Source organism: Manis pentadactyla, chromosome 2, assembly GCF_030020395.1.
Source record: "Manis pentadactyla isolate mManPen7 chromosome 2, mManPen7.hap1, whole genome shotgun sequence".
NCBI classification, from domain to species: Eukaryota; Metazoa; Chordata; class Mammalia; order Pholidota; family Manidae; genus Manis; species Manis pentadactyla.
This window is the reverse complement of record NC_080020.1, coordinates 110,534,714-110,558,635: the sequence shown is the minus strand read 5'-3', so window position 1 is coordinate 110,558,635 and position 23,922 is coordinate 110,534,714. Positions and strand designations below refer to the sequence as shown.

At 41.3% G+C, this 23,922-nt stretch overlaps 1 protein-coding gene across 9 annotated transcripts in view; it reads left to right on the top strand.

Annotated features, from left to right (window-relative positions):
• Positions 1 to 23,922, top strand: part of OSMR (oncostatin M receptor) — a 56,029-nt gene that overhangs the window by 12,789 nt on the left and 19,318 nt on the right. For all 9 annotated transcript variants that reach the window (XM_036910827.2, XM_036910826.2, XM_036910824.2 and 6 more), the window contains 6 exons: positions 362 to 447; positions 6,533 to 6,702; positions 11,585 to 11,756; positions 14,316 to 14,591; positions 15,885 to 16,014; positions 16,574 to 16,725. In XM_036910827.2, coding sequence (XP_036766722.2) covers positions 375 to 447; positions 6,533 to 6,702; positions 11,585 to 11,756; positions 14,316 to 14,591; positions 15,885 to 16,014; positions 16,574 to 16,725 — 973 coding nt within the window. In that variant the 5' untranslated portion in view covers positions 362 to 374. The remainder of the gene's footprint in view (positions 1 to 361; positions 448 to 6,532; positions 6,703 to 11,584; positions 11,757 to 14,315; positions 14,592 to 15,884; positions 16,015 to 16,573; positions 16,726 to 23,922) is intronic.

Sequence of the window (23,922 nt, the reverse complement as noted above, 5' to 3'; positions counted from 1 at the left end):
TCACGTATTGCTTCTTCTCCTCCTGGGCACCACAGGGAGGCCTGGAAATGGTCCTGTCATGCCAAAGGAAGAAACACAAGAAGACAAGCAGAAATACGCAAGGTCTCCTGAGATCTAGGCTCCAAGCTGGCACACCATCACTTCTGCCTCACCCACAGGCCAAAGCAAGTCATATGGAACAGGGAAATACACTTTTATTCTGGGGAGGTAACTCCAAACTTAGGTGACAAGGAGTATGGATGTAAGGAGGAGAGAAGAATTGAGAGCCTTTAATATCCCTATCTACCACAGTTGCCTCAGTGAAACCTATTCAGAGCTCAAGTAAGTAAAATTTCCCTTCTTTGTAACTTATCTTTTTCAGAAAACCAGAACCTATGGCTCTCTTGGTGGTCCTTCAGACAACTTTCCTCTTGGCATTGCTGTCCTTGAGAACTTACCAGAGTGAAGGTAAGAGGGAAGAACAGTAAAGAAAAAAAATCATGTACACTAAAAAAAAAAAGAGGTGGTGGGTGCCTTGGAGAAAAGTTAAGCGAGTCTTTTGTCTTTGGAAATTACTCAGAATTGGTGAGTAGGTCACTCCACCACTTGGAATTGGTGAGTAGCAGTTGTTGTCTTTTTCTGACTTTGCTCATCTTAATGCTCACTTTAATGAGCCACACTTTTACCCCAATTTCCCAATCAGTGCACTAGTCATCAGTACGCCTGTGAATGGCCCTGATCCTGTACAGCTTCCTGATACACTGTGCGTGGCCATCACCAGGGGAGGCCCGGCTGCGCCTCACTGGGTGTAGATGGGGAACCACAGACCTGGGCTGGTCACTGGCTTAGAACCAGTTGTGATGTCCCTCCACTGTGTTCATTGAGAAGCTATTAGCCGCAAGATAATATGCTAAGTGCTGGAATGCTATTTATGGATAGAGAACTAGTACTTGCCATTAGCTATTCCCCCAGTGAGGGCATTTTGTGATAGATCAACTTTTTGTATAAGTCAGTAAGAATTCAAAACCTCTAAAATGTTCATGGATACTATATTTCTTTGAATGAGTTTGAAAGTAGATTCTTAGGTTTGAGAGAGTTTCTACTGGTTTATAAAGTTCGGTGTTTCCGTCTGTATTCCACAAAGCTTTATACCTTCATTATCCTGTGTATATTCTTTGCAGTACTCCCTTTGTAACAGAATATAGGCGCACATTTTTAGTAATTACAAAATTTCTGTCCATGGATTCATGAAAATGACATTTGCGCATCTCCAACTGTAGCATTTGGATGTATTTTCTACTAATCTCCTGTGTTTATGTACATACAGACAGAAATAGAGGTGTAAAAATGGAGATTTGGTTTTTTATTGAAGTGAAATTTTTCTACTTCCTTTGAAAGGAAGTGAACAGATATTTGGAAATAAAAAACAGACTTTGTTCTGATAATAACTCAATTCTCTGATACCCTTTAGGTCTGGGTTTTCTTTTAGGCTCAGGGCCCATGAGAAGATGCTACTTTTATAGCTTCTTAAAAATCAGAGTTTGACTGTTGGTTTCTTCCATAACCTGGAGCTAAAAGCTGGGAATTAGGATTCTCACCTGCAATATGTACACACCTCACTCGATCCATCTTACTTGCTAAAATCTAAGCATGATATAACTGGGCTAAGCCGAGTGGTCTGTACCACAAGACTGTTTAGGTCCAGCTGGAGCTCCTGATTCCCAGACAGACCTATGGCCCTAAATCCAGGCCCTCCAGAAAATCCCAGGCATTTAACTCCAGGCTTCTGGCATTGCACACTTCCCTAGTGAAATCTCATTATCTGATCCAACTACTATTTACTGTGGACTTTCCACTTACAAGACCCTCTGCTCTCAGAGCAAACTCTGCTGCTCACCCTGTCAGCTCCTTTTATTTAGGTCATACATGCATTTACCTGTTTTCCTCTCCATCAGTCTTTGTTTCTGCTTCCCGCCTTTCTCAGCTAAGCATGCCTGCTCTGCTAAGTAATCCTGTCTTTGTCCTCACCTGCACTGCTTGGATTTCTTTTCTCAATTTCTGCTGCATCTAACAAGTACCTACTAAACCTCCATTCAAATGAGTGGGTCTCCTACTTAATCACCAAGCCAGGCTCAGGTCTGAACTCCATTTCAAATAACCTAGCTTCTCCTGACCAATGAGATGGAGCCAAGGCTCACTTCTGGTTAACCTGGGCACTTGGCTCCAACTATAGCATTTGGGTGTATTTTCTTCCAGTCTCTTGTGTTTATGTACATACAGACAGAAACAGAGATATAAAAATGGAGATTTTTAAAATCAAAGTGTAATTATACTATGTATACTAGGAACATTTGTACTATATATACTAATTAAAGTATATTGGGAATCAGTATACCATATATACTGGAAAATTATACTGTATATATATATATATATATATATATATATATATATATATATATATATATATACTTTAATAAATATACTTTAATATCTACTTAATAAAACAATACACCATATGATAAGAGTTTTTACCATCAGTGTTAAGTAATAACAATCATAGTCATTGATGTAGAAATAAAAACAACATCTGATTCAGTGGTTGCATAGTCTCCCTTCTTATGAACAGACCATGGTTTATTTACTTAGGTGGTATGGGGCCGGGCAGAGGAACTGGGTGTGGAGAAAAGTGGGAGGACAGTCTGATTAAATCCCCGTCTGTCTGATTCCCAAGCCTGCCCTTTTTAGCTACATTCCAAGGGAGTGTTATAGAAAGAGAGCTGGGCTCCGGGCCAGGAGCCCTGGGCTCTGGTCTAGTTGTGTATGGCCTTGGGAAAGTCACTTCCCTTTTTTAACCTGTTACCTCATCTGAAAAATGATGGGACCTGGATTTAATAAACTCTAAGGTCCCTTAATCTCTCTGACTTGACCTTGGCATTTCCCAAGGAAGTCCTAGATTGCTTTTGACCAAATTATTTCTGACTGATGTCTCTTGAATACCTGAGTCACCCCACACTCCCTGATGGCATACGTCCATATAAAGAGTTCCTCTTTTGCCTAAACCATCATGCACAGCTTGTAGAGCTTCTAGAAATAGTTGATACTGGTAGCTGACTCATTCTTTCAGTGGCCAGTCTCTGGGTGTCAATACTGTGACAGGTGTGTTCCAGGTCTTGGTTTCACAGCCAATAAGACTCAGTCCCCGCCTTACTTAGCTCACAGCCTACGGGAGACACACACAGAATAGACCAGTACAGCGCACAGTGACGGAGAATCAAAAAGGGGTTAGCAAAGCAGCCGCAGGCGAAGGGAATGCCCAGAAGGGCCTGTGGAGGTGTTAGGGAGGGGCCGCCCTGTAGACTCCTGAGGCCTCATGGAGACGAGAATTGAATCAGCACCTGCTAGGGGTAAGATGTTGTGCCAAGTGCTGGGGACACGAGTCCACCCAAAGATGCATCAGTCTCAACCTCTGTGCTCCAGGAATTGAATTTATTGTACGAGGCTGTCGGCAACAGACTGCCGCACCGGCGCATGGAGACGAGGGCGGGGTTTGCCCCTACGCAGCTCTCTCCGGCGCTCTTGGCTCCACGGTTATTACAAGACCCTCTCTTCCACGAGGGCCCTGTTCTTTCATCTCTCTCCCCTTGCATCGAAGGCTTAGGAGACTCACTCAACTGATGCAGGTTTAGGGAAAGGATGAGTAACAGCTGTTGCCTTTAACTAAAGAGCTGAGAAATTTTAAGTAACAATAGAAAAGGATCACCATGTTTTGGCTCTGAATGTTCAGGAATTCCAATGTACTTCTTTTATCTTTTTGAGTGAATGGGGGCTGATAAACAATTCATTCCACATAAACTGGAGCATCAGAGTGCCAACTTATTTTCAGTGGGAAAGATAACTGCGGCCCAGCCTTTTGGCGTAGACTGACTCAGAAAACTAAGTCATGTGTCATGAAGTTGATTATAGTGATGTGAATCAGGCATATTTAAAGGAATATTCTTTTAAAATCTAACATATCATTCTAAAAGTAATACATGTTTTCTGAAGAACATTTACAAAATACAGAACAGTATAAAAAACAATTAAAATCATTTACCCTTACCATTCAGAAATAATGAATTTTTGACTTACTTCCCCCTTAAAGCTCTTTTAAAGGAACATATGTACTTAAAAAATATGGAATGCAGAGTCCAATATGTTAAGTGCATGGAAAAAGTCAAGAAAAATGTGATTTAAACTTGGCAATGGAGTGAGAGTGGAGTTGATAGGATAGTAGGGACTTAATTTCTGTATTATTTTAACATATTTATCATTATTTTTTTAATGTTTTGAGATGAAATTCATATAAAATTAATGATTTTATGGTTAAGGTGAACAGATCAGTGACATTTAGTGCATTCAGAATGTTGCACAACCATCACTTCGGTCTAGTTCCAAAACATTTCATCACTTGGAAACCACATAACTGTAAACAGTTACTCCCTATTCCTCCCTTCCTTGAACCCCAGCAACCACCTATCTGCTTTGTCTCTCTACTGACTCACCTACTCTGGATATCTCATATAGATGGAATCATCCTATATGTGACCCCTTTGTATCACATATAGGAAAGAAAGAAAGAAAACACGTCTTTCACTTAGCTTAATGTTTTCAAGGTTCATCTAATTAGTAGCATGTATCAGGACTTCATTCCTTTTTGTGGCTGAATAACGTTCTATCCCATGTATGTGTCACCATTTATTCATTAATCTGTTGATGGACATTTGGGTTGCTTTCTCCTTTTGGCTATTGTGAATAGTGCTGCTCCAAACATTTGTGTACAAGTATTTAAGTCCCCACTCTCAATTCTCTAGAATATAAACGTAAGAATGGAATTGCTGGTTTGTATGATTCTAACTTTTTGAGGAACTATCAAAATATTTTCCATAGTATGAGAGCCATTTTATATTCCCCCCAGCAATGTATAAGGATTCCAATTTCTGCACAGCCTTATCAGTGCTTATTACTTCCAGTTTTTAAATTAAAGCCATCCCCGCGGGTGTAAGATGTTGGCTTTGATGGGCATTTCCTTAATGACTAACAAAGCTGAGCATCTTTTTGTATGCTTAGTTACCATTTGTATTTATTTCTTCTTTGGAGAAACATTTATATGCCCATTTTTTGAGCTGTTGCTGAGTTGCAAGACTTCTTTATGTGTTCTGAGTGCTAGATAAGTAATTCTGAAAATATTTTTCCCATGCTATAGGTTTTTTCAAGTTCTTGATAATATCCTTTGCACATAAGTTTTTCATTTTGATGAAGTTCAGTTCACCTATTTGTCGCTCATGCTTTTGGTGTCATATCTAAGGACCTATTGCCAAGTCCCAGGTCGTGGAGTCCACGCTGAGATGTTAGTCAGCACCCAAACCCTCTCCAGCACTGTGTTCACAAAGCATCACAATGGGTTTTCTGGGAAGATAGCCATCGATGACTAATGTCGTGCATTTTATAGGCATTCTTGTTAATCTCACTTCCATAGAATGAATTTTCTGAGGTTTTCCTCAATTAGGAGGCTAATACCCTGTTTGGTTCCTGAAGCCTTCTTACCATGTGGGGCAATCCCATGGACATCCTCGTGCTTGTACCCACCAGGAGAGCTGCTCAGCTTTTCTGGCTCCATCTTAGACATCTATATCCTGAGCTTGGCAAGGCACTGTGGGAGCCATGCAGCATTCTTCTCAGACATTCCATTCTGCGTGGCCTTTGATTGGGCAAGACGCCCTTTCTTAACAGTTGGGGGGCAGTGCAATACGGGGGAGCACACATTTGGGTTTTAGAGAGATCTATCTTTAAATCCCATATAGTTTTGTGTAAATTGTTTGAGTTTACTGAGTTTGTTTCCTTATCTGTAAAAAGATTACTATCTCACAGTTTTGAAAGGGGTATTCATGAGACAACACCTAGCACTGTGCCTGGTAGATAGTATGTACTCAGTATTGTTGCTGTTAGTTTTACCTCCCTACAAGAAAAATACCATGTGTAGAATGATGATTTTGGAACCTTTTTTTCAGTATTTAGATTGCTTCCACTTTTATTGTCAAAAGGAGATACTCTCCTGCCTTTTAAACTAGGTGCCAGAAGGTTTCAGATCATTAGGGGAAATCCCCAAAGAACTTGAAAAATGAATGCTTAGGAGATGATATCTGCTATACCAGATTTCGATTTGCAGAAATATGAATGAACTTATAGCAAAATGCCCCCTTTATTCAGCCTTGCTATGGAATTCTAAACCAATTAGACTGTATGCTTTTGTTTTGTTGAACCGTTCATCAATTTATTAATTTGTTGTGTATTGTACTGACCAAGTAATTTCATTCTCTAGGCCTTATTTTCTTCGTCTGCCTAGTGATTTCTAAGTTCCCTTCCAGCTTTTCAAGGTGTCTGATTTGAGGATGCACATGTGAGCAATATTTTCCAAAGCTAAACAGTGGTGATATTGAAAAATGTAATTATCTGTGACTATTCAAACATGCTCCTATTAAATGTTATTTCCTATTTCGTCTTGGTCTTTCAGTCTTGTCTGAACCTTTACCAGTGACCTCTGACTCCCTGACTGTTTCTATCAGTTCTACACATCAACGTTTGCATTTACAATGGAATGTCCACAACCTTCCTTATCAGGAATTAAAAATGATTTTTCAGATAGAGATCAGTAGAATTAACACATCCAATGTCATCTGGGTGGTAAGTATTTTTTTTGGCTCAATATTTTAAAAAAAAATCCCTTTCTGATGCCATGACTTGTCTTTTATATCCCCACCCCACTGACCCAGCCCCCAAAAATAATCCCAGCGTGGAAACAGTTGAACTCAAAACAGTTTTTCTAAACAATTGCATTTCTGTGTTTTTAGTTAAGAGGATCTAGGACAAAGTAACATGACGACCTTAGTTTTGTAGGTGGGTAGGATGTGGTAAGAAACTAGAACATGTCCTCAGCTCTGCTCTGTCCCCTGACGTGGTCACTGGATCTGTCCTTATGAGTACTGGATTCCAAAGGTCCATGACGATCAACCTTCTTATTCCTCTTCCCTCTTTCTTCCCTGCCCACCAGAGATTTCCCTAAATAAGACTTGTACTAGTTGAGCAGCATTCGTCTTACCAGTGTGGCTTCCTGTCAGTTCCTTTGCTTATACCATGCTGAAATGCAAAGCGCACTTTATGTTCTAGCCGGCAAAGTGGTTCTCCATGGACTGGCCATGTTGGAGAGTAACTCATGGTATCCTTTGTTGCCTGAGTTTATGGCTTTTTCTGCAACAAATTAAGAAAATCCTTAATTTTACAGTCTTTTTGCCTTTGAATTATTTGAGATAGATTTTTCATTTGATACAAATCATGGTCGGCTCTGTGCAGCTGATGCTTCCCCATCTAGTGCACAGGGACACATGGTGGTTTCTGTCAATGACCACTTATGGCTTGGGAAACCTTAATAATCTATACACACATCATGTTTATTCATTATCCTGGGATGCTGAAGGGCAGTGGAATGGTTTCTCATTGAAGGGGAACAGAGCCTGTAGAGAAGGAAAACATGCGGATGTGTCATCTCTGGGGACTTTCATTTGCTCAGCAGAGAGCCACTCTTCTGTCAGGAGGTGGAACCTGGGTACAGGACTCAGATGGTTAGTTCCTTTAGTAAAGCATAAAGACCACTAATTTTAAAGCCTCCAGATACTTTGTACGTTCATTATTGCATCTGAGATCTGAGTGAGTGACCTAAGTTAAATATAACTCTGTCAATTTAGGATTGATAACAGGTCTGTAACTCCACCCTCAAAGGGTAGTTTCCCCCACTGAGAGTGTAGTATTCTGATTTTGAACATGGCAGTGCTTTTGTTCCCTGCCACCATGAGCACATCTCCCCACTATCTCACCTCATGCCAGCAATTTTGTATTTTTAAATATTTTTTGTATTTTTGTATTTTTGATGGAGTCTGTGGTTGTTGATTTGGACCCAGTGAAATACTGAGTTAAGGTCATCTTGAGGCTAAGAATTGTCCAAGAGAAACAAATTTAAGAGAAGTGGTAGAGGAATTTGTGGAAAACAGGCACTTAACACCATTAGCAAAAACTTTAAGCTTAGATCAAGTGAATCCCAGCTCTTGTTTTTCTAAAAGAGCTATTTCTGTTATTAAAAAATATAATGCCAGCCATAGACCAGGTGGATCCGATTATTTTTCTAACAGGCAGTTGTTCATATCTCTTTTCACCTGAGATTCATGAAATCATTCTCTTTTCAAGGCAAAGCAGCTCATGGAACCTACTTCAGTCACTTACACTAAGGCCCAAAGAGAGCAGAGTCCCTCCTTCTCCCATTGCATGGTCCGCACGTCACCCAGCCCAGCCCACCTCTGGCAGAGGAAACACATGGGTGCAGGGAGGTTGGTGCTGTGCTAGGCATTGTCACCAGAGCAGCAGCATCCGGGCAGGTGCTGGCCACCTGCGTCCTCCCCAGGTCATCAGTGGCCACATGTCCCGGAAAGCTAATGCCATGAGAAGCCCTTGTGTGAACCTCTCAGGCCTGATGTCGAGGGAAGATTATAAAATCCATTTCCAGGGGGAGAAAGCCAGCTGAGAGAGGCCACTCCTCTCTCCACCATAATCTCCCTTTCATAGGGTGGTCCCTGTAATGCAAGCCTGGCGGAGCACCCTCACTTAGGCTGAAAAGGGGCAGCTTTCTAGAATCATGTCTCAGATTATTATATTCCCAAACAAGTCCAAGGAAAAGCTTGCAGCTGGACCTGGGACTCCGAGCCACCTCCCAGATGGCGCCGGCCACTTCGAGCTGGCAGGCACTCTGTGTGGCCTCACCCCAGGGCTGGGTTCTGCCCTCAGCCTTTCTAGCCACTTGCTTTGTGGTTCCATCAATGGCCAGAGAAGGCAGGGTAGAATAACAGCTCAGGCTTGGAAGGAGGTCTGGAATGGGAGTCAGTCAGGAATAGACTCACGCCTCAGGGATGGATCAGTGACCTCAGCTGGACTTCTGTGTAAACGTGTGTGCCAGTTTCTTGTGTCTTACTGTAGTCTGCCAGGGCCAAATTAAACTTGCCACTTCAGTGAATGGAAACTGTCCAAACACAGTTCATCACATTAAAAAAAAATCACTAAATTGATGCATTCATGTTTAATCTTCTCCATTACAAAGCAGTGAAGACCACAAAAATAAAGTTGTGGTGAGACAGAATCCACACACATAGCGTCTGGCAAAAACAGGGCCCACTGCAGATCAATAAGCTGATGAAATCTTTCAGCACATGGCTTCAGACCGTGGGCCCAGGTCCAAGCATTGTTCAAGGCTTAGGTCTATCAGTGCTGAGTAAGGAGGAGATGAACACAAAATCAGGATATTCTAAATGTGAGGCATGCGGTACAGGGTCCTGATGAGGCACTGGGGGGTGGGGATTAGGCCTGACCTTTTCCAACAGCTGGAAACGGGCTGTTTGAGCCAAAGTATGAAAGTGGGTTAGAAGCTAAATTAGCATGGAGGCTGGAAAAGAATGTTTTAGGCAGATCCAACAGGTGTGAACCAAGGCCCCGAGGGAGGGAGGCTGCAAGCTCCCAGGCCTGGAAGCACTGAGCACATGGGGACAGGTGCAACGTTGGGTGGCCACAGGACACTGGGGGTTATGCTCACATTGTGTCTTTTACCGGAGGGCAGTAAGAAGAAGGGGAGTGGCACGATCTGACTGGAACTTTTAAAAGCCCAGTCTGGCTGCACAGTGGAGAGTAACTGGGACGGGGAAGTGTGAGTGGCAGGAGGGAAGCTGCAGGTGGGCCCAGCAGAGAGGTGCCTGGAGGGGTAGTGACAATGAGAAGGCCCGAAGCGCCTGAATTCCAGAGAAACATGGGAGGTGAACTCCAAGCTCTGGCTTGTTGACGTTACAGCGAGGTCATTCCTGATACAGTTCCTTTCTTTTTCCTCTTGGTATTTTGTTTCTTAAAATTTAAATAAAATGTGCTTAAGATTGCTTCTATTAAACAGTGAATGCTGCATGGATCAGGACCTCAAAACTTGTAGTTAAAATATGTTTTGTAATCTAGGAATAAAGTATTGCAATAAAGTGAAATATAATACAAACATTTTATACATCGGAGCTCTGTGTAGAGCATAAAAGGATGTGTACTCTTAGATGCCACCAGGGGACCACGGCGTTCTCACTGCAGGGCCGTCTGGTTCTGCCATGGGCACTGTTTAAGGTTAGCAGCCTGGGAAGGTAAGGCATAAGTTGAGGCCAGGCCTCAAAGCTGGCCACCTCCAGCTTGTGTGTGACATGCGTGTTGTCCCATCCTCTTCACTGTGGGACTTGCCATTGGACCTTAGAAAGATGGCTGCAGACTAGTTTTTCCCCAGCAAGGTATTTGTTGTCTCCGTCCCCCAGCTGTGGGGGCAGAAAGCAGGGATCCCAGAGGGACACGAAGAAAAACACAGCACAGTCCTCGCTTTCTCGGGGCCATACTTGCATCTGGGACACACCACAGATGAAATGACAACAACTAACAGTATACGGGGGCCTCGGGAGATATGGGCATGAGAGGAAATTGGAGGAAGGAACAAGAAAGGCTTCACGAAGGAGTTGGGGTATGACCTGGGCTTGAAGGAAGGGACTAACTGCCACTGCAGAGGGACAGTGTGGGACACTAAACCGGGGACACTGAGCAAACACCGGGGTGTGAAAGCGTAAAGCTGTTCCTCCAGAGGAGGGAGGAGCACTGTGTCCGTGTGTCCAGGGAAGATTCCCACAGGGGAGAGGCAGGTGGAGTCAGACTGTAGACGGTCTCGGATGACGAGGTGCAGCATAAAGGAGCCGTTGAAGCCTTTGAAGTAGAAAATAGGAATACCAGAGTGTCAGAAAGATTGAGATTAAAGGCTGTGTGGGGAGAACAAACTGCAGTTCAGCTTGGATGATCTTCCCAGGAGCACAATGTAAGGCATTCCTGTGTGACTGGAATCTTGGGGGACTAATAATTCTGACAGACAGAGCTTAAGGGAGGGAGTACGGTGTACGTGGCCATCATATTTGAAAAGACAAGAGACAAAAAAAAACCCCAAAGGAGTCATGGAGACCAGCTCTGGGAGGCAGTGGAATTGCTGGGCACCACGAAGGATTGCCCTCTCTGCTGAGATTTGGCCAACTTGATCTGACCCTGGCTAAAAATGAATGTTAGAAAAAATACTCATCAATCTTGCATATTTTTAAAGGAAGACTCAGTTCCCTCATCTGCAGGAGTTTTCTTAGCAGGGTCGGTGTGACCAGCACTGTGCATGCTTCTGTCTCTGATCCCTTCCCCTAAGACTTGAGTAGCTTCAGTTTTCTCTCGCTTGCTCCACACGAGCCCCTGGACTTGGAAGTCCATAAAGAAGGGAGCTGAGTTGTCGCAAAGCCGGAGGCTGTGGCTCGTTCATGGCTGAGACATCAGAGTAGGGGGACTGGCTGGTTGGGAATGACCTGCCCTTGCACACATCTTGGAGTTGCAGCAGGCCCTTATGTGTGCTTCAGGGTAAGTCTAGTCAGGCCATTTTCCATGATAGCAAAGCTGTATGTTTCCAAGTTTTTCTTTTTATTCCTAGGAGAACTATAGCACCACTGTGAGGTGGAACCATGCTCTGCATTGGAGCTGGGAATCTGAGCTCCCTTTGGAATGTGCGACACACTTTGTAAGAATAAGGGGTGTGGTGGATGATGCCAAGATCCCCAGGCCAAGGTTCTGGAGCTATTGGAGTTCATGGAAAGAAGTGGATGGTAAGAAGTGAGGTGATAAAGAGCAAAAGGCTTTGATAGTTAATGTTAAATATTTATCAGTAGTCAAAGAGTGGCAGTCCCTTTTGAGAAACTCTGGGTAGACACTGACATTATTTTACTTCGCTCCTGTTGGAACCATGAAGCAGGATGTGAAACTTGCCATCAGATGATAGACGTCTGTGGTTTTGCTTCAGAATTTATTCATTGAGATAATTATGCAAACATAGACAATTTCATATTCATTTTTCCAAACATGAAATGTGTTTATTATACAATGCTAAGTGAGAAAAAGGGACATAAACTGTACATACGCTTCTATGAGAACAACAAAAAGTATGTATGTATCTACAGCAGAGGTTGAGAAGATTTTCTGTAAAGGGCAAGATAGGGAATGTTTTAGGCTTTACAGACCCTGTGTCTCAATCATGACAATTTAACTCTGCCATTGTAGCATAAAAACAGTCCTTAGCAATACGTAAACAAATGAGAGTGTTCCAATAAAACTTTATTCACAAAAACTGATGATAGGCTGGAATTGGCCCAGGGGCCTTAGTTCATCAATCCCTAATGTAGAAAGAAGTGGGATCAGGGGGAAATATGGAAAAATGAAGTCAGTTTTTCATTTGAGTAGTGAGATTATGGGTAAAGATGTTTTAAATATCTCTTAATTTTGATAATTTAGTTCTGTTATAATTAAAACTTAGGAGTGGCTTTTGCCTCCGTTTCTTATGCTTCAGTTAAGCTTGAAGCCAATTCTAAAGCAGTGGCATTTGGCTCTCTCAACTACATATCCTGCCGATTATGTGAAATTCCTGCCAGCAGAACCATCCTTTGGTAAGGTTTATACAGATTCATTAACTCAAACTGATAACACATGAACCCATGAGCAGCCCGGTGATTAGTTTAATACTGATAATAGAATTAAATCTGCATTCTAGTCACTCTTTTAGGCACTGCATATATGAATTTAGTTCTCATATCAACCCCATGAAAAATGTGTTATTCTTATCCCCACATCACAGATGAGCAGACTGAGACGCACATAGCTTAAAGAATCCATGCAAAGTCATCAAGCCACTGAGTGTTAGGGCCAGAATTCCAGCCAGGCCAAGCTGGCTTGAGAGGCCATGCTGTTAACATTATATCCTGCTGCCAAAAGAGGGACACTGTCTTTTGCCAATGGGTTTCATCCCCAGGCAAGTTCACTATGGATTCAGTGTGACCAAAGAAATGACACTAGAACATTCCTGGGATGAAAGGGTTATAGCCAACTTTATTCCCATGGTGGCAGGTCAATCACTAGAATCCCATCCACTCAGAGCGAGTCTGCATGCAGCAAGCCGGTCTCTGCTTCAGGGCCTCTCTGCCCCTGCAGCCATCTTAGTCTCTGCTCTCAGCGCTGCCACCACTCCAGCCTCTGCTCTCCTTGCAACCATGCCATCATGTTGCCCAGAGCACTGGGCAGGGCTCTTTTGATAGAGTCAATCATGACATACTGCCCACACATGTGTTGTGAGATAGCCAACCAGGGCCAGGTGAGAATCCTGGCCACAGGAACCTTCACTTTATCCACAGACACACTTACAGAAAAACTAGAGATTAAAATGATAAGAACATTATAAATAACTTTGATAAAATGGACTAGATATCAGAACTACAACCTCCAAACTAACTCAAGAATAAATGGAAAACCTGATTATTCCTAACCCCCCAGAGCACTGGTCCTCAACCATGGTTGCACATTAAAATCACTTGGGACCTTTAAAAAAAAAATCCCACACAGCAGCCCAACAGCCTGCATGATGTGGGTGATGGTGATTTTAGTGACCCAGTGGGCCAGCAGCCAGACTGCAACAGGCTGAGTGAGCCAGGGGAATGGAGGGACGGAACCTGAGCAGTAAGTACAGGCAGCTCCTTCAGGGAGGCTGGCTGTGGGGAGGGGGCAGGAGGGAGCCTTATAATAGAAGACAGCTGAAGATTTTTATATGCTGACAGGAGAGGCTGAAGTGAGTGGCTGGCATTTTTGAGAAAGTAGGAAGAGAAATGGTCTGCAGTACAATTTAGAGATCATGAAAGATAACATGGTTTGGAGCTGGATAGGCCTGGCTGGTGTGAATAGGCCTTGACACTTTCTGGGTGAACAAACTGGGGCTCAGTCCTACCTGTCCCATTGATGTGAGGTGCTAAAAATGTCATGAGATAATATCCACAGCACATTACACAGGGCCTCCCTCATGGCTATGACCAAGAGAGAGCAGCCATTGCTGTCAAAATAACTGGACACTAGCAATGCCACAGCAACCCACAGCAGTGACAGTGGAGGCTCTTGGGTGGTAAGGACGGTGGCAGCAGCATTTGCGTTTTCAACACTAGGAGCCATAATAGTGAGGATTGTTTCACAGGCACCAAAATTTATAGGTTTGCTGTGTAAATTTAACTCTTATTTCTCTAGGAGGTAGGGGATGCTAAAGTTACCTGTTAAGTGTGAGATGGGAGGGGGCTTGGTGTGGATGAGTGACATTCTAACTGAGCTGTCTTGTTTGTTTTTTTATCTTGCAGTACGAAGTTCTCTTGGAGAAGATCGCTTGTCTGTTTTCCCTAAAGATAAGCTGGTGGAGGAAGGCTCCAATGTCACCGTTTGTTATGTTTCTAGGAGCCATCAAAAGAACATATCCTGTTTTTTGGATGGTGTACAGATACAGGGAGACCAACTTGACCCAAATGTGTGTGCATTCACCTTGAATAACGTCCCTTTTGTTAGGGAAACAGGGACAAATTTCTACTGTGAGATGAACCAAGGAGAGATTCCAGAAGGCATCGTTCTCTTTGTCTCAAGTAAGTGCGCACATTTTCTGTGCCCTGCTCTTCCCATTTCCTATGAAATAGATGGAATTTCCTTTACCCAAAGGCAAGTAAACATTTCTATTCATGGTCTCTATTTTCTTTTGTTTCCTAAGTGTTTTAGGAGAGACTCTGGAAAAGATACCCTTATGCAATACATGCAGGATTTCCTGTTGTTTTTTTGTCCTTACTGACAATTTTATTCCTATAAACCAAGAGTATTGTGAGTGAAGAAAGAGATCATGACAAGGACCGCTGGGAATGTGTCCCACTTGCCTTAGCCATGCTGGGATTATGACAGGATTGTGGTTGGCAGAGAGGGGTTGCAGGCCAGGTGAACCCAGAGAGGCAGCCAGGGTTGGGCCTAGCAGACCTGGGTTTGAATCTTCTTCCTACAGCTGGATGTGCATCTTGGCCAACTTTCCTAGCTTCTCTGAGCCAATATCCTCCTCTATGAAATGGGCTTCGTGATGGCTTTTGTGAGGATGAATGAACATGGACAGGGCCTGACCCCAGTATGATGGCTGCACACAGCAAGTGGAGGCCATCACTGTTCTTAACTGGGTGTGGGAATGCCAGCGACCTCCTTTGGTGGTGCCAATGGAGAGGGGACATTTTACTTTCTATGTGGTTCTGTGTGTGCATGTCCAGTGGCCTGCCACCACATGGTAGGACAATAGCTGCAATCCTCCCTCCCTGCTGGTCCTGCCAGCGGCTGTCTCCAGTCTCCCAGACACTTGGCTCATCTGTTCCCCTTGGCGTGGCCTCTAAGAACAACAGTAACTCTGGGAACTTGGGGGTGTTGCATATTCTGTGAGCTCTCAGCTCCCGGCTGCTGAGTTTAGCAGTTTTCCCCAAACCTGACTTCCTGGCATCCCAAACACCCCTGGGCTCTCTGAAAGCCACAGCATCCAAAATGAAATTCCAGGGCATGCTGACGCCACTTGTTCATTCTTTCCCTTACTTGGTCTGTCATTTAGCCAGACCCATTGAGTGCCTACTAGCAGGCACGGAGGATATATCTTCCATCAAATAGACAAAATGCAGACCTTTTGCAGAGCACTGACCATCCATCCCTGGTGATACTGCAGAAAAGCACAAGGCCAGGAAGGAGAAGGGGCCGAGATGATAGGCATCTGAAATGTGACTTCTGGGAGCTGCTGTGTGAGCCTTTTACTGTTCAGAGCGACTCTGTAGCCTCAGACCCCAAACAGCTTTCCATCTCACTTGTCTTTGAATAAGAGGATTTAACTAAGTCTTCCATCTGTTTTATCTTTGTATGAACAGAAGTACTTGAGGAGCCCAAGGACTTTTCTTGTGAAACACAGGACTTCAGGGCTTTGAACTGTACTTGGGATCCCGGGAGTGACACTGGCTTAACTAAGCATCCTTCCCAAAGCTACACTTTATTTGAATCGTAAGTTCACTCTGGTTACATTACCGACCGATTGAGTCTTCCTTGTTTGAGGTGCTTGTGACAATATCAAGAAAAGCCACATCGGATTTTGAGAATGTACTTGTGTTGTGGAAAATGTGAACAAATATATTAAAACCACCCTGCCAGAGTCAGAAGGAAATATTCCAGTGGTCACAAGCACATAATACTTTCTAAATGAGTTTTGTTAAAGGAAAATGTAGCATAAAAATCATACAGTTAATGGTGAATCTTGATATAAAAATAGTTCCATCTGGTGATCTGGGTCTAGTTTCCAAAATTTTAAGAATATTCCAAGTAGATGAAAGAGGCGTCTGACCATCCACAAGGAGGAGTCAGTAATTCATCATTACACATTTAACCACATAAGTGACATTTGTTGAAACAATATTTTCAGTATTGGTATTTGTTGGTGAGGGTCAATGCTGTTTTGTGGAACATAGTTTGAAAGCCCTGCATGTGTCTCCAAAAGATACAGGGATACACATCTGTGTTGACAAAAAAGTATAAACTCTGAAATCATTCTGTTTTTTTCTTAAAGATTTTCTGGAAAGAAGACACTTTGTAAACACAAAAACTGGTGTGATTGGCAAGTAACTCAACATTCACAGGAAATGTACAACTTCACACTGGTGGCTGAAAACTACTTAAGGAGGAGAAGCGTTAGCACTGTTTTTAACCTGACTCATCAAGGTGAGGCGAGTGTGCAGCCTGCTGTGGTCACTTACATGTCTTGGTGTGACACACCGTGTGGTCAAGTGCATGTGCTGTAGATTTTTGCTCAATTCACATCTTAAGTGAAAGTGTTAACTGTATCCCCTGTTCAGCGACACTTCTCTTCATGTGTGCCTGCATGGCCTGTGGGCCCCTATTTATTTATTTTGATAACAAACTTGTAATAAGCACCAAGGAACTCACTGCTCACCTCCAAACTAGGATGCTGATAATAACTTATTTCATCTCTCATCCCACAGCCTCCCACCTGCTCCTGCCACCAAGATAATTACAGATCTAAATTATATATGTGTATATGTGTATTCCCATTTCTTGTGTAATCCGAAAAATACTGTATTTTTATTTTGTTTGGTTTTAATGGAGATAGAAAATATCAAGCTGAATAGTCTAGTAATTTCTTTTTACATTATTATATTGTTTAGATTTACCCATATTACTGAGTGTTGCTGTAGTCCATTCTTTTTCGCTGCTGTAGAGTATTTCATTATGTAAATAAACATTAAGTTATTCATGCATCTCCTTTGATGGTTTTTCAGGTTGTATCAAGGTTTTTGCTCTTGAGTATAGTGTTAATATGAGCATTTTTGTATAGGTATCCAGTACATACCCACAATTGTTTTTCTTGACTTTATACTCAAGAGTAGAATTGGTGAGGACATAGACAATATGAATGTTCAGCCTCTGAGATCATGCCAAATGATTACCCAGAATGGATGTACCAATTATACCCCCACCTTTGGATTCATATATTCTCTCCAAGTTGGAATTGCCATCCTTCCCATTTTTATCAGATGAATGGGTGTAAAAAGATATTTCATGATGGTTTTGATCTGCATATCCCTGAAATTGAGTATCTCTTCCTCTATGTTGACCACATCTGTTTCCTTTTCAAGGACATGCGGAATTCTTATGCACATTTTCACTTTTTATGGAATGCTTGGCCTTCTCCTTTTACCTTCTTAATTCTTAAGCATCTTTTAGATTTTAGCTTAATCATCACTCCAGTCAGCCAACTAATTAGAGTGCTCCAGTGAAATAGGCACTGGGGATGCAGCAGTGAACACAGCTGGGTAACTGCCCCTAGTGAGCTTATATGCCAGTGTGGGTTGGGGGGAAGGGGTTGAGCGTAGGGAGTGGAGACATACAGGAACCATGTAAACAAGTCAATGAAAGTCAGTTCAAGCATGGATAAGTCCTATGAAGAAATAAAATTCAGGGAATGGGGTAGAGAATGGGGAGGCTGCTGCAATTAGGAGGAGGAAGTTGAGAAAGTAGCAGAAAACATCTAGGGGAAGAGCATTGGAAGTAAGAAGAACAGGATTTGAAAAGGCCATGGGTGTTTTGAGAGACAGAAAGAACATCCTTGTGTCCATACTGTGAGAGGAAGGAGACTGGAATGGCAGGCAGTGGCCAGATCACACAGCACCGTGGCACCAGGTAAGACATTTGGGTTGGAAGGTGTTACTCAGGACAGATAAATGATGCGACTCTTGCTGTAGGAAAAAACCTCTCAGGCTGAACTGTAGGGGTGAGGGTGGAGACAGGGAGAGGGTGAGGAGGCTGTCACAGCAGTCAGGGGAGACTCTGGATAAAAGCTGGAGTATGAAGTTGGTGGAAAGTGGTCATATTAATACACTTCAGAATGGAGTTGGTTAAGACCGACTTAGGGAAGGCATGTATATCATGAGGAGAAGGGGAATTAGGATGACTCCCAGGTTTTTGGCCTGAACAACTGGGCAAATATTGGAACTGTTTCCTGAAATGGGGAAGATATTGGGGAAGAGCAGCTCTGAGCAGAATAGAGTTCTGTTTTAGCCATGTGCGGTTCGAGATGGCTTTTAGATATCTAAATGGAGCTGGTTGAGACCACTGGATATAGAGTTTGCAGAGCATGGAAGAAGTCTGGGATGAATTAGAACTGAGAGTCATCAACCTGTAGATAGTGATCAAGAAAGGAGATAAAAGAGATGAAGGCTCAGGACAGGGCCTTCTCGAACTCCATCTTTTACATCAAATGCCCCTTTAACACTTTCATAGTTGTCATCTTGGTTTCAATGTTGTGTTTGTTTTTCTGGGTATTAATTCATGTTTCCTCCTGTGTTGCACTTTGAAGGGGAGGGCCATGAGTAGTCCTGTTTTAATACTATTTGACAGTTACTCTTTTTATTGGCATATTCAGACCACTTATATTTAACATAATCATTGACGTGGTTGGACTCAAGTCTGCCATTTTACTATTTATTTTCTCCTTGGTCCTTTTGTCTTTTGTTTCTCTGTTCTTCCTATTCTGCCCCCTTTTGGATTATTTTGAATATTTTTTAGTATTCAATTTCAATTTTATCTACTAGCTTTTTCCTACATCTCTTAGTATTCCTTTTTTTCCACTACAGATTACTATACAATGTGTTAATAATCTTTTACAATTTTCTTAGCATTACTGTTTAAGCACTTTAAGTAAAATGCAGAACCTTAATAATCATATCTCTTCCTTTATCCTCCCCTACTGAGGAAGGGTGTAATTACCATATGAATTACATCTACATACACTAGAAGTCTCACTAGACAATGTTATAATTTTTGCTTCCAACATCCATACATATCTTATAAATGAGGACAAAGTAGTCTTTTATATTTTCCTAGATATTCACCATTTCTGTTGTTCTTTCATAAGTGAAGATATGAGTTTCTCTTTTATATCATTTCCCTTCAACCTGAGGAATGTCCTTTAGCATTTCTTTTAGAGTAGTTCTGCTGGTGAGAAATTCTTAATTTTACTTCATCTGAGAGTGTTATTATTTTGCCTTCAGTCCTGAAGCTAACTTTTGCTGGATATAGAATTCTGGGTTTAGACCTCTTTTCTCTTAGCACTTTCAGATTTCTGGCCTCCATGGTTTCTGATGTAAAAATGTGTGGTCATTTGAAGCATTGTTCTGTAGGTAATGTTTTGTATTCATCTAGTTGCCTAAAAGTATTTAGTATGCAATATTATATTGGTTTTAGGTGTACAACACAGTGATTCAATAATTACATACATTACAAAATGCTCACCTTGATAAGTGTAGTTACTGTCACCATACAAAGATACCACAATATTAGTGACTATATTCTCTATGCTTTACTTTCATCCCCATGACTAATTTATTTTATGATTAAAAGTTATACTTCTTTATTCTCTTCATCTATTTCACCCACCTCCCCACACCTCTCCCCTTATGACAACCACCTGTCTGTTCTCTGTGTTTATGAGTTTATTTCTGTTTTATTTGTTTGTTTGTTTGTTCATTTGTTTATTTTTTAGATTCTACTTATAAGTGAAATCATATAGTATTTGTCTCTGTACTTAGTTGGCATGATATTCTCTAGATCCATCCATGTTGTCACAGATGGCAAGATTTCATTCTTTTATATGACTGAGTAATATTCCATTGTTATCTATATACTACATCTTCTTTATCCAGTCATCAATTGAGGGACATGTTGGTTGCTTCCAGATTTTGGGATTGTAAATAATGCTGCAATAAACATAAGAGTGCATGTATCTTTTCAAAGTAGTGATTTTATTTTCTTCAGGTAAATTCCCAGCAGTGGAATTACTGGGTCATATGGTATCTAAATTTTTATGTTTCTGAGAAACCTCCATACAGCTTTCCATAGTTGCTGCACCAGTTTGCATTTCCACCAATAGCATATGAGGTGAATCCTTTGTCATTATAGACTGTCCTTCTTCATCTCTTGTTACAATCTTTGTTTTAAAGTCTGTTTTGTCTGATATAAGTACTACTTCTGCAGCTTTTTTTTTCACTTCCATTTGCATGGAATATCTTTTATATCTCTTAACTTTCTGTCTGTATAGGTCTGAAATATGTCTCTTGTGGGCAGTCTCTTGTATAGATGGGTCTTGTTTTTTAACCATTCAATCCTTGTGTCTTTTGATTTGATCATTTAGTCCATTTACATTTAGTGTATTATTAATTGGTATATACTTTTGCCATTTTACTAAATGTTTTCTTATTGTTTTTGTAGTTCTTTTTTGCTCCTTTTCTTGTTCTGTTCCCTAGTACCTGATGACTTTCTTTAATGATATGCTTAGATTCTTTCTTTCTTATTTTTTGGTTATCATAGGGTTTTGGTTTGTGGTTACCGTGAAGTTCATACATGACGTCCTACCGATACAGCAGTCTATGTTAAGTTGATGGTTGCTTAAGTTTGAATGTATTCTAACAGCACTACAATTTTACTCCCTTTCCTCCACATTTTGTCTATGATTTTACAGCTTTTTATTTAGTGATTCTCGTAACTAATTTTTTCAATATAGTTGTCTATACTACTTTTGTCTTTGAATCTTCATGCTAGCTTTTAAGTGATTGATCTACCACCTTTACTATGTTTTCTTTTAACAGTGAAATTTTTTCCCTTATGTAATTTTCTTATTATGGCCTTTTGTTTTCCTTTTAAACAAGTCCCTTTAACATTTCTTGTAAGGCCAGTTTAGTGGTGCTGAACTACTGTAACTTATGTATCTGAGAAACTCTTTCTCTCTCCTTCGATTCTGATGATGACCTTGCTGGACAGAATATTCTTGATTGTAAGTTTTTTCCTTTCAGCCCTTTCAGTAAAGTTTCTGATGAAAAATCCATTTATAGCCACATGGGATTTCCCTTGTAAAGAACTCATTGCTTTTCTCTTGTTGCTTTAAGACTCTCTATCTTTAATAGTTGCCATTTTAATTATTATGTGTCTTGGTGAGGACCTCCCTCCTAGGGTTCATCTTTTTTGAGGCTCCTAAAACTTGGATGTTTGTTTCTTTCCCCAAGTTAGGAAAAGTTTTCACCTATTATTTTTTCAAGTAAGTTTTCCACCCCTTTCTTCTCTTTCTGATACTACTGCAATGCAAATGGCAGGTGTGGTTAACCTATGTCTCTCAAAAGTCTCTTAGCCTATCTTCATTTTTAAATTGTTTTCTCAAGAATGTCTCTCAAAAGTCTCTTAACCTATCTTCATTTTTAAATTATTTTTTCTGTTCAGCCTGTATGCTTTCCATTACCCTGTCTTCCAGATTGCTGATCCATTCTTCTGCATCCTCTAATGTGCTCTTGAACCTCTCTAGTGTATTTTTTCATTTATTGTATTCTTCAATTCTGATTGTTCCTTTTTTTATATTTTCTTTCTCTATTGAAGTCCTCCCAGAGTTCATCAATTCTCTCATTTCCAGTGAGCATCTTTATAACCATTGCTTTGAACTCTTTATCAGGTAGATTGCTTAAATCCATTTCATTTAGTTCTTTTTCTGAAGTTTTTTCTTGTTCTTTCATTTGGAGCATATTCCTCTGTCTCATTGTGTTTGACTTTCTGTTTGTTTCTATGAATTAGTCTCAAAGGAGTGGCCTTGAAGGAGTGTAGGATGTCCCCTGGGTGGTTTGTGTATGCCTGGTGGCTTTGCTGGCTGGAGGCCAGGTGAGCACAGTCTGGGGAGTCCTACTAGTCACTGAGCCAGGGCTGCCCTGGCAGTGGTGGTTTTGGCTGGAGGGGTATGCAGTCCAGGGAGGTTCCATTGTGCACAAGGCAAAGAAGCCTTGGTGGGACTCCTGGATCTCAGGCAGCATAGTTTGGCCTAAGCAGAGGGAAAGGGTAACCTCAAGGGATGTTTGGAGCTGGTGTGGGCATCCAGACTATGCTCCCCTACATGCTAGCAATGTGCATAGTAACATCATAAATGAGGGTGCTGGCCAGCACCTCTGATACTGGAGAGAGTTCGAGTTCCCCTGCCATTTGGTGGATTCTAAGTTAGTAAGGCTTCTCTTACTTACAGTCTAGTTGTCCTTTAAACTGCAGTCATTTTTATCTGTGCCACAGGGTACTTGAATCTGCACACAGGTCCTTCAGTGATATCCTTCCCTGCTGCATGTCACTTCACAGGGAATGAGATTCTTGTTACTGTGTCTCTGATTTCCTGCCATTTCTCATGTGGTCTTTCTATTCTTCATTCTGTAGAAGCTGTTTGTTCAGCCCTCAGTTCTTCCTTAGGAGGAATTGCTGTGTATCATGTAGATAGATTTGTTGTGTACATGGGATGAGGTGGGTTCAGGCTCTTTATATTTTGCCATCCTGGACCTCTGAGTTCATTTATTTTCTTTCTTTCTTTTTTTTAACAGTTTTATTATGAGGTGTCTGTGTGTAGTTTTCTTTGAGTTTATCATTCTCTGAATCTCTTGAATATGTAACCTTATGTAGATAACCAGATTTTGGGATTTTCTGCCATTATTTATTTAAGTAGTTATTTATGCCTCTCTCACGATGTTGTTCAAATTTTATTGTTCAAGGCCCCTGAGGCTCTCTTCATTTTTTTACAGTCACTTTTTTCTCTCTGGTTTCCAGATAGGATAATTTCCACTGATCTCTCTTCAAGACCTTCTTGATTATTATGTGTCTAGATACATTTCTTTGGTTTTATCCTGCTTTTTAAGTTTTATCCTGAACTTCTTGAATCTTCAGATTTAAGTCTTTCACCAGGTTTAGGAAGTTTTTAGCCATCATTTCTTTAATATAGCATTTTTCCTCCTTTCTTTCTGGGACTCTAACAAATGTTAGAAACATTGTTATCCTATATCTCCCTGAGGCTAAGTTCACTTTTTAAGATATCTTTTCCTCTCTGCTCTTCAGGTTGAGCAATTTCTATTATCTTCCTTCAATTTCACTCTTTCCCCAGTCATTTCCATTCTACTACTGATCCTATCAAGTTAGTTTTCTATTCCTTTTATTGTATTTTGCAGGTCTGAAATTTCCATTTCATCCATTTTATCTTCTATTTCTTTGAAACTTTGTATTTTCCATTTGTTTTGAAAATGTTTCTGAATCTTGGGACAACTCTTTTTTGTTCTTTTTTAAAAAGTCTTTGACAGATCATTCCAAACCTGTGTCACCTCGTTGGCATCAGTTGTCTTTTCCCATATGAGTTGAGATTTTCCTGGTTCTTCGAATGCTGAATAATTTTGGATTTTATCCTGGACATTTTGAATATTGTGTTGTGAGACTTTGGATGTTGAGATCCCGTGGAGAATATGGATAGTTTAGTTTTCACCGACTATTGATCTTGCTGGGTGCAACCTGCAAGTTTCCACCTGCCTTTTGCGGGCTGTGGTTCCAATATCAGTTCAG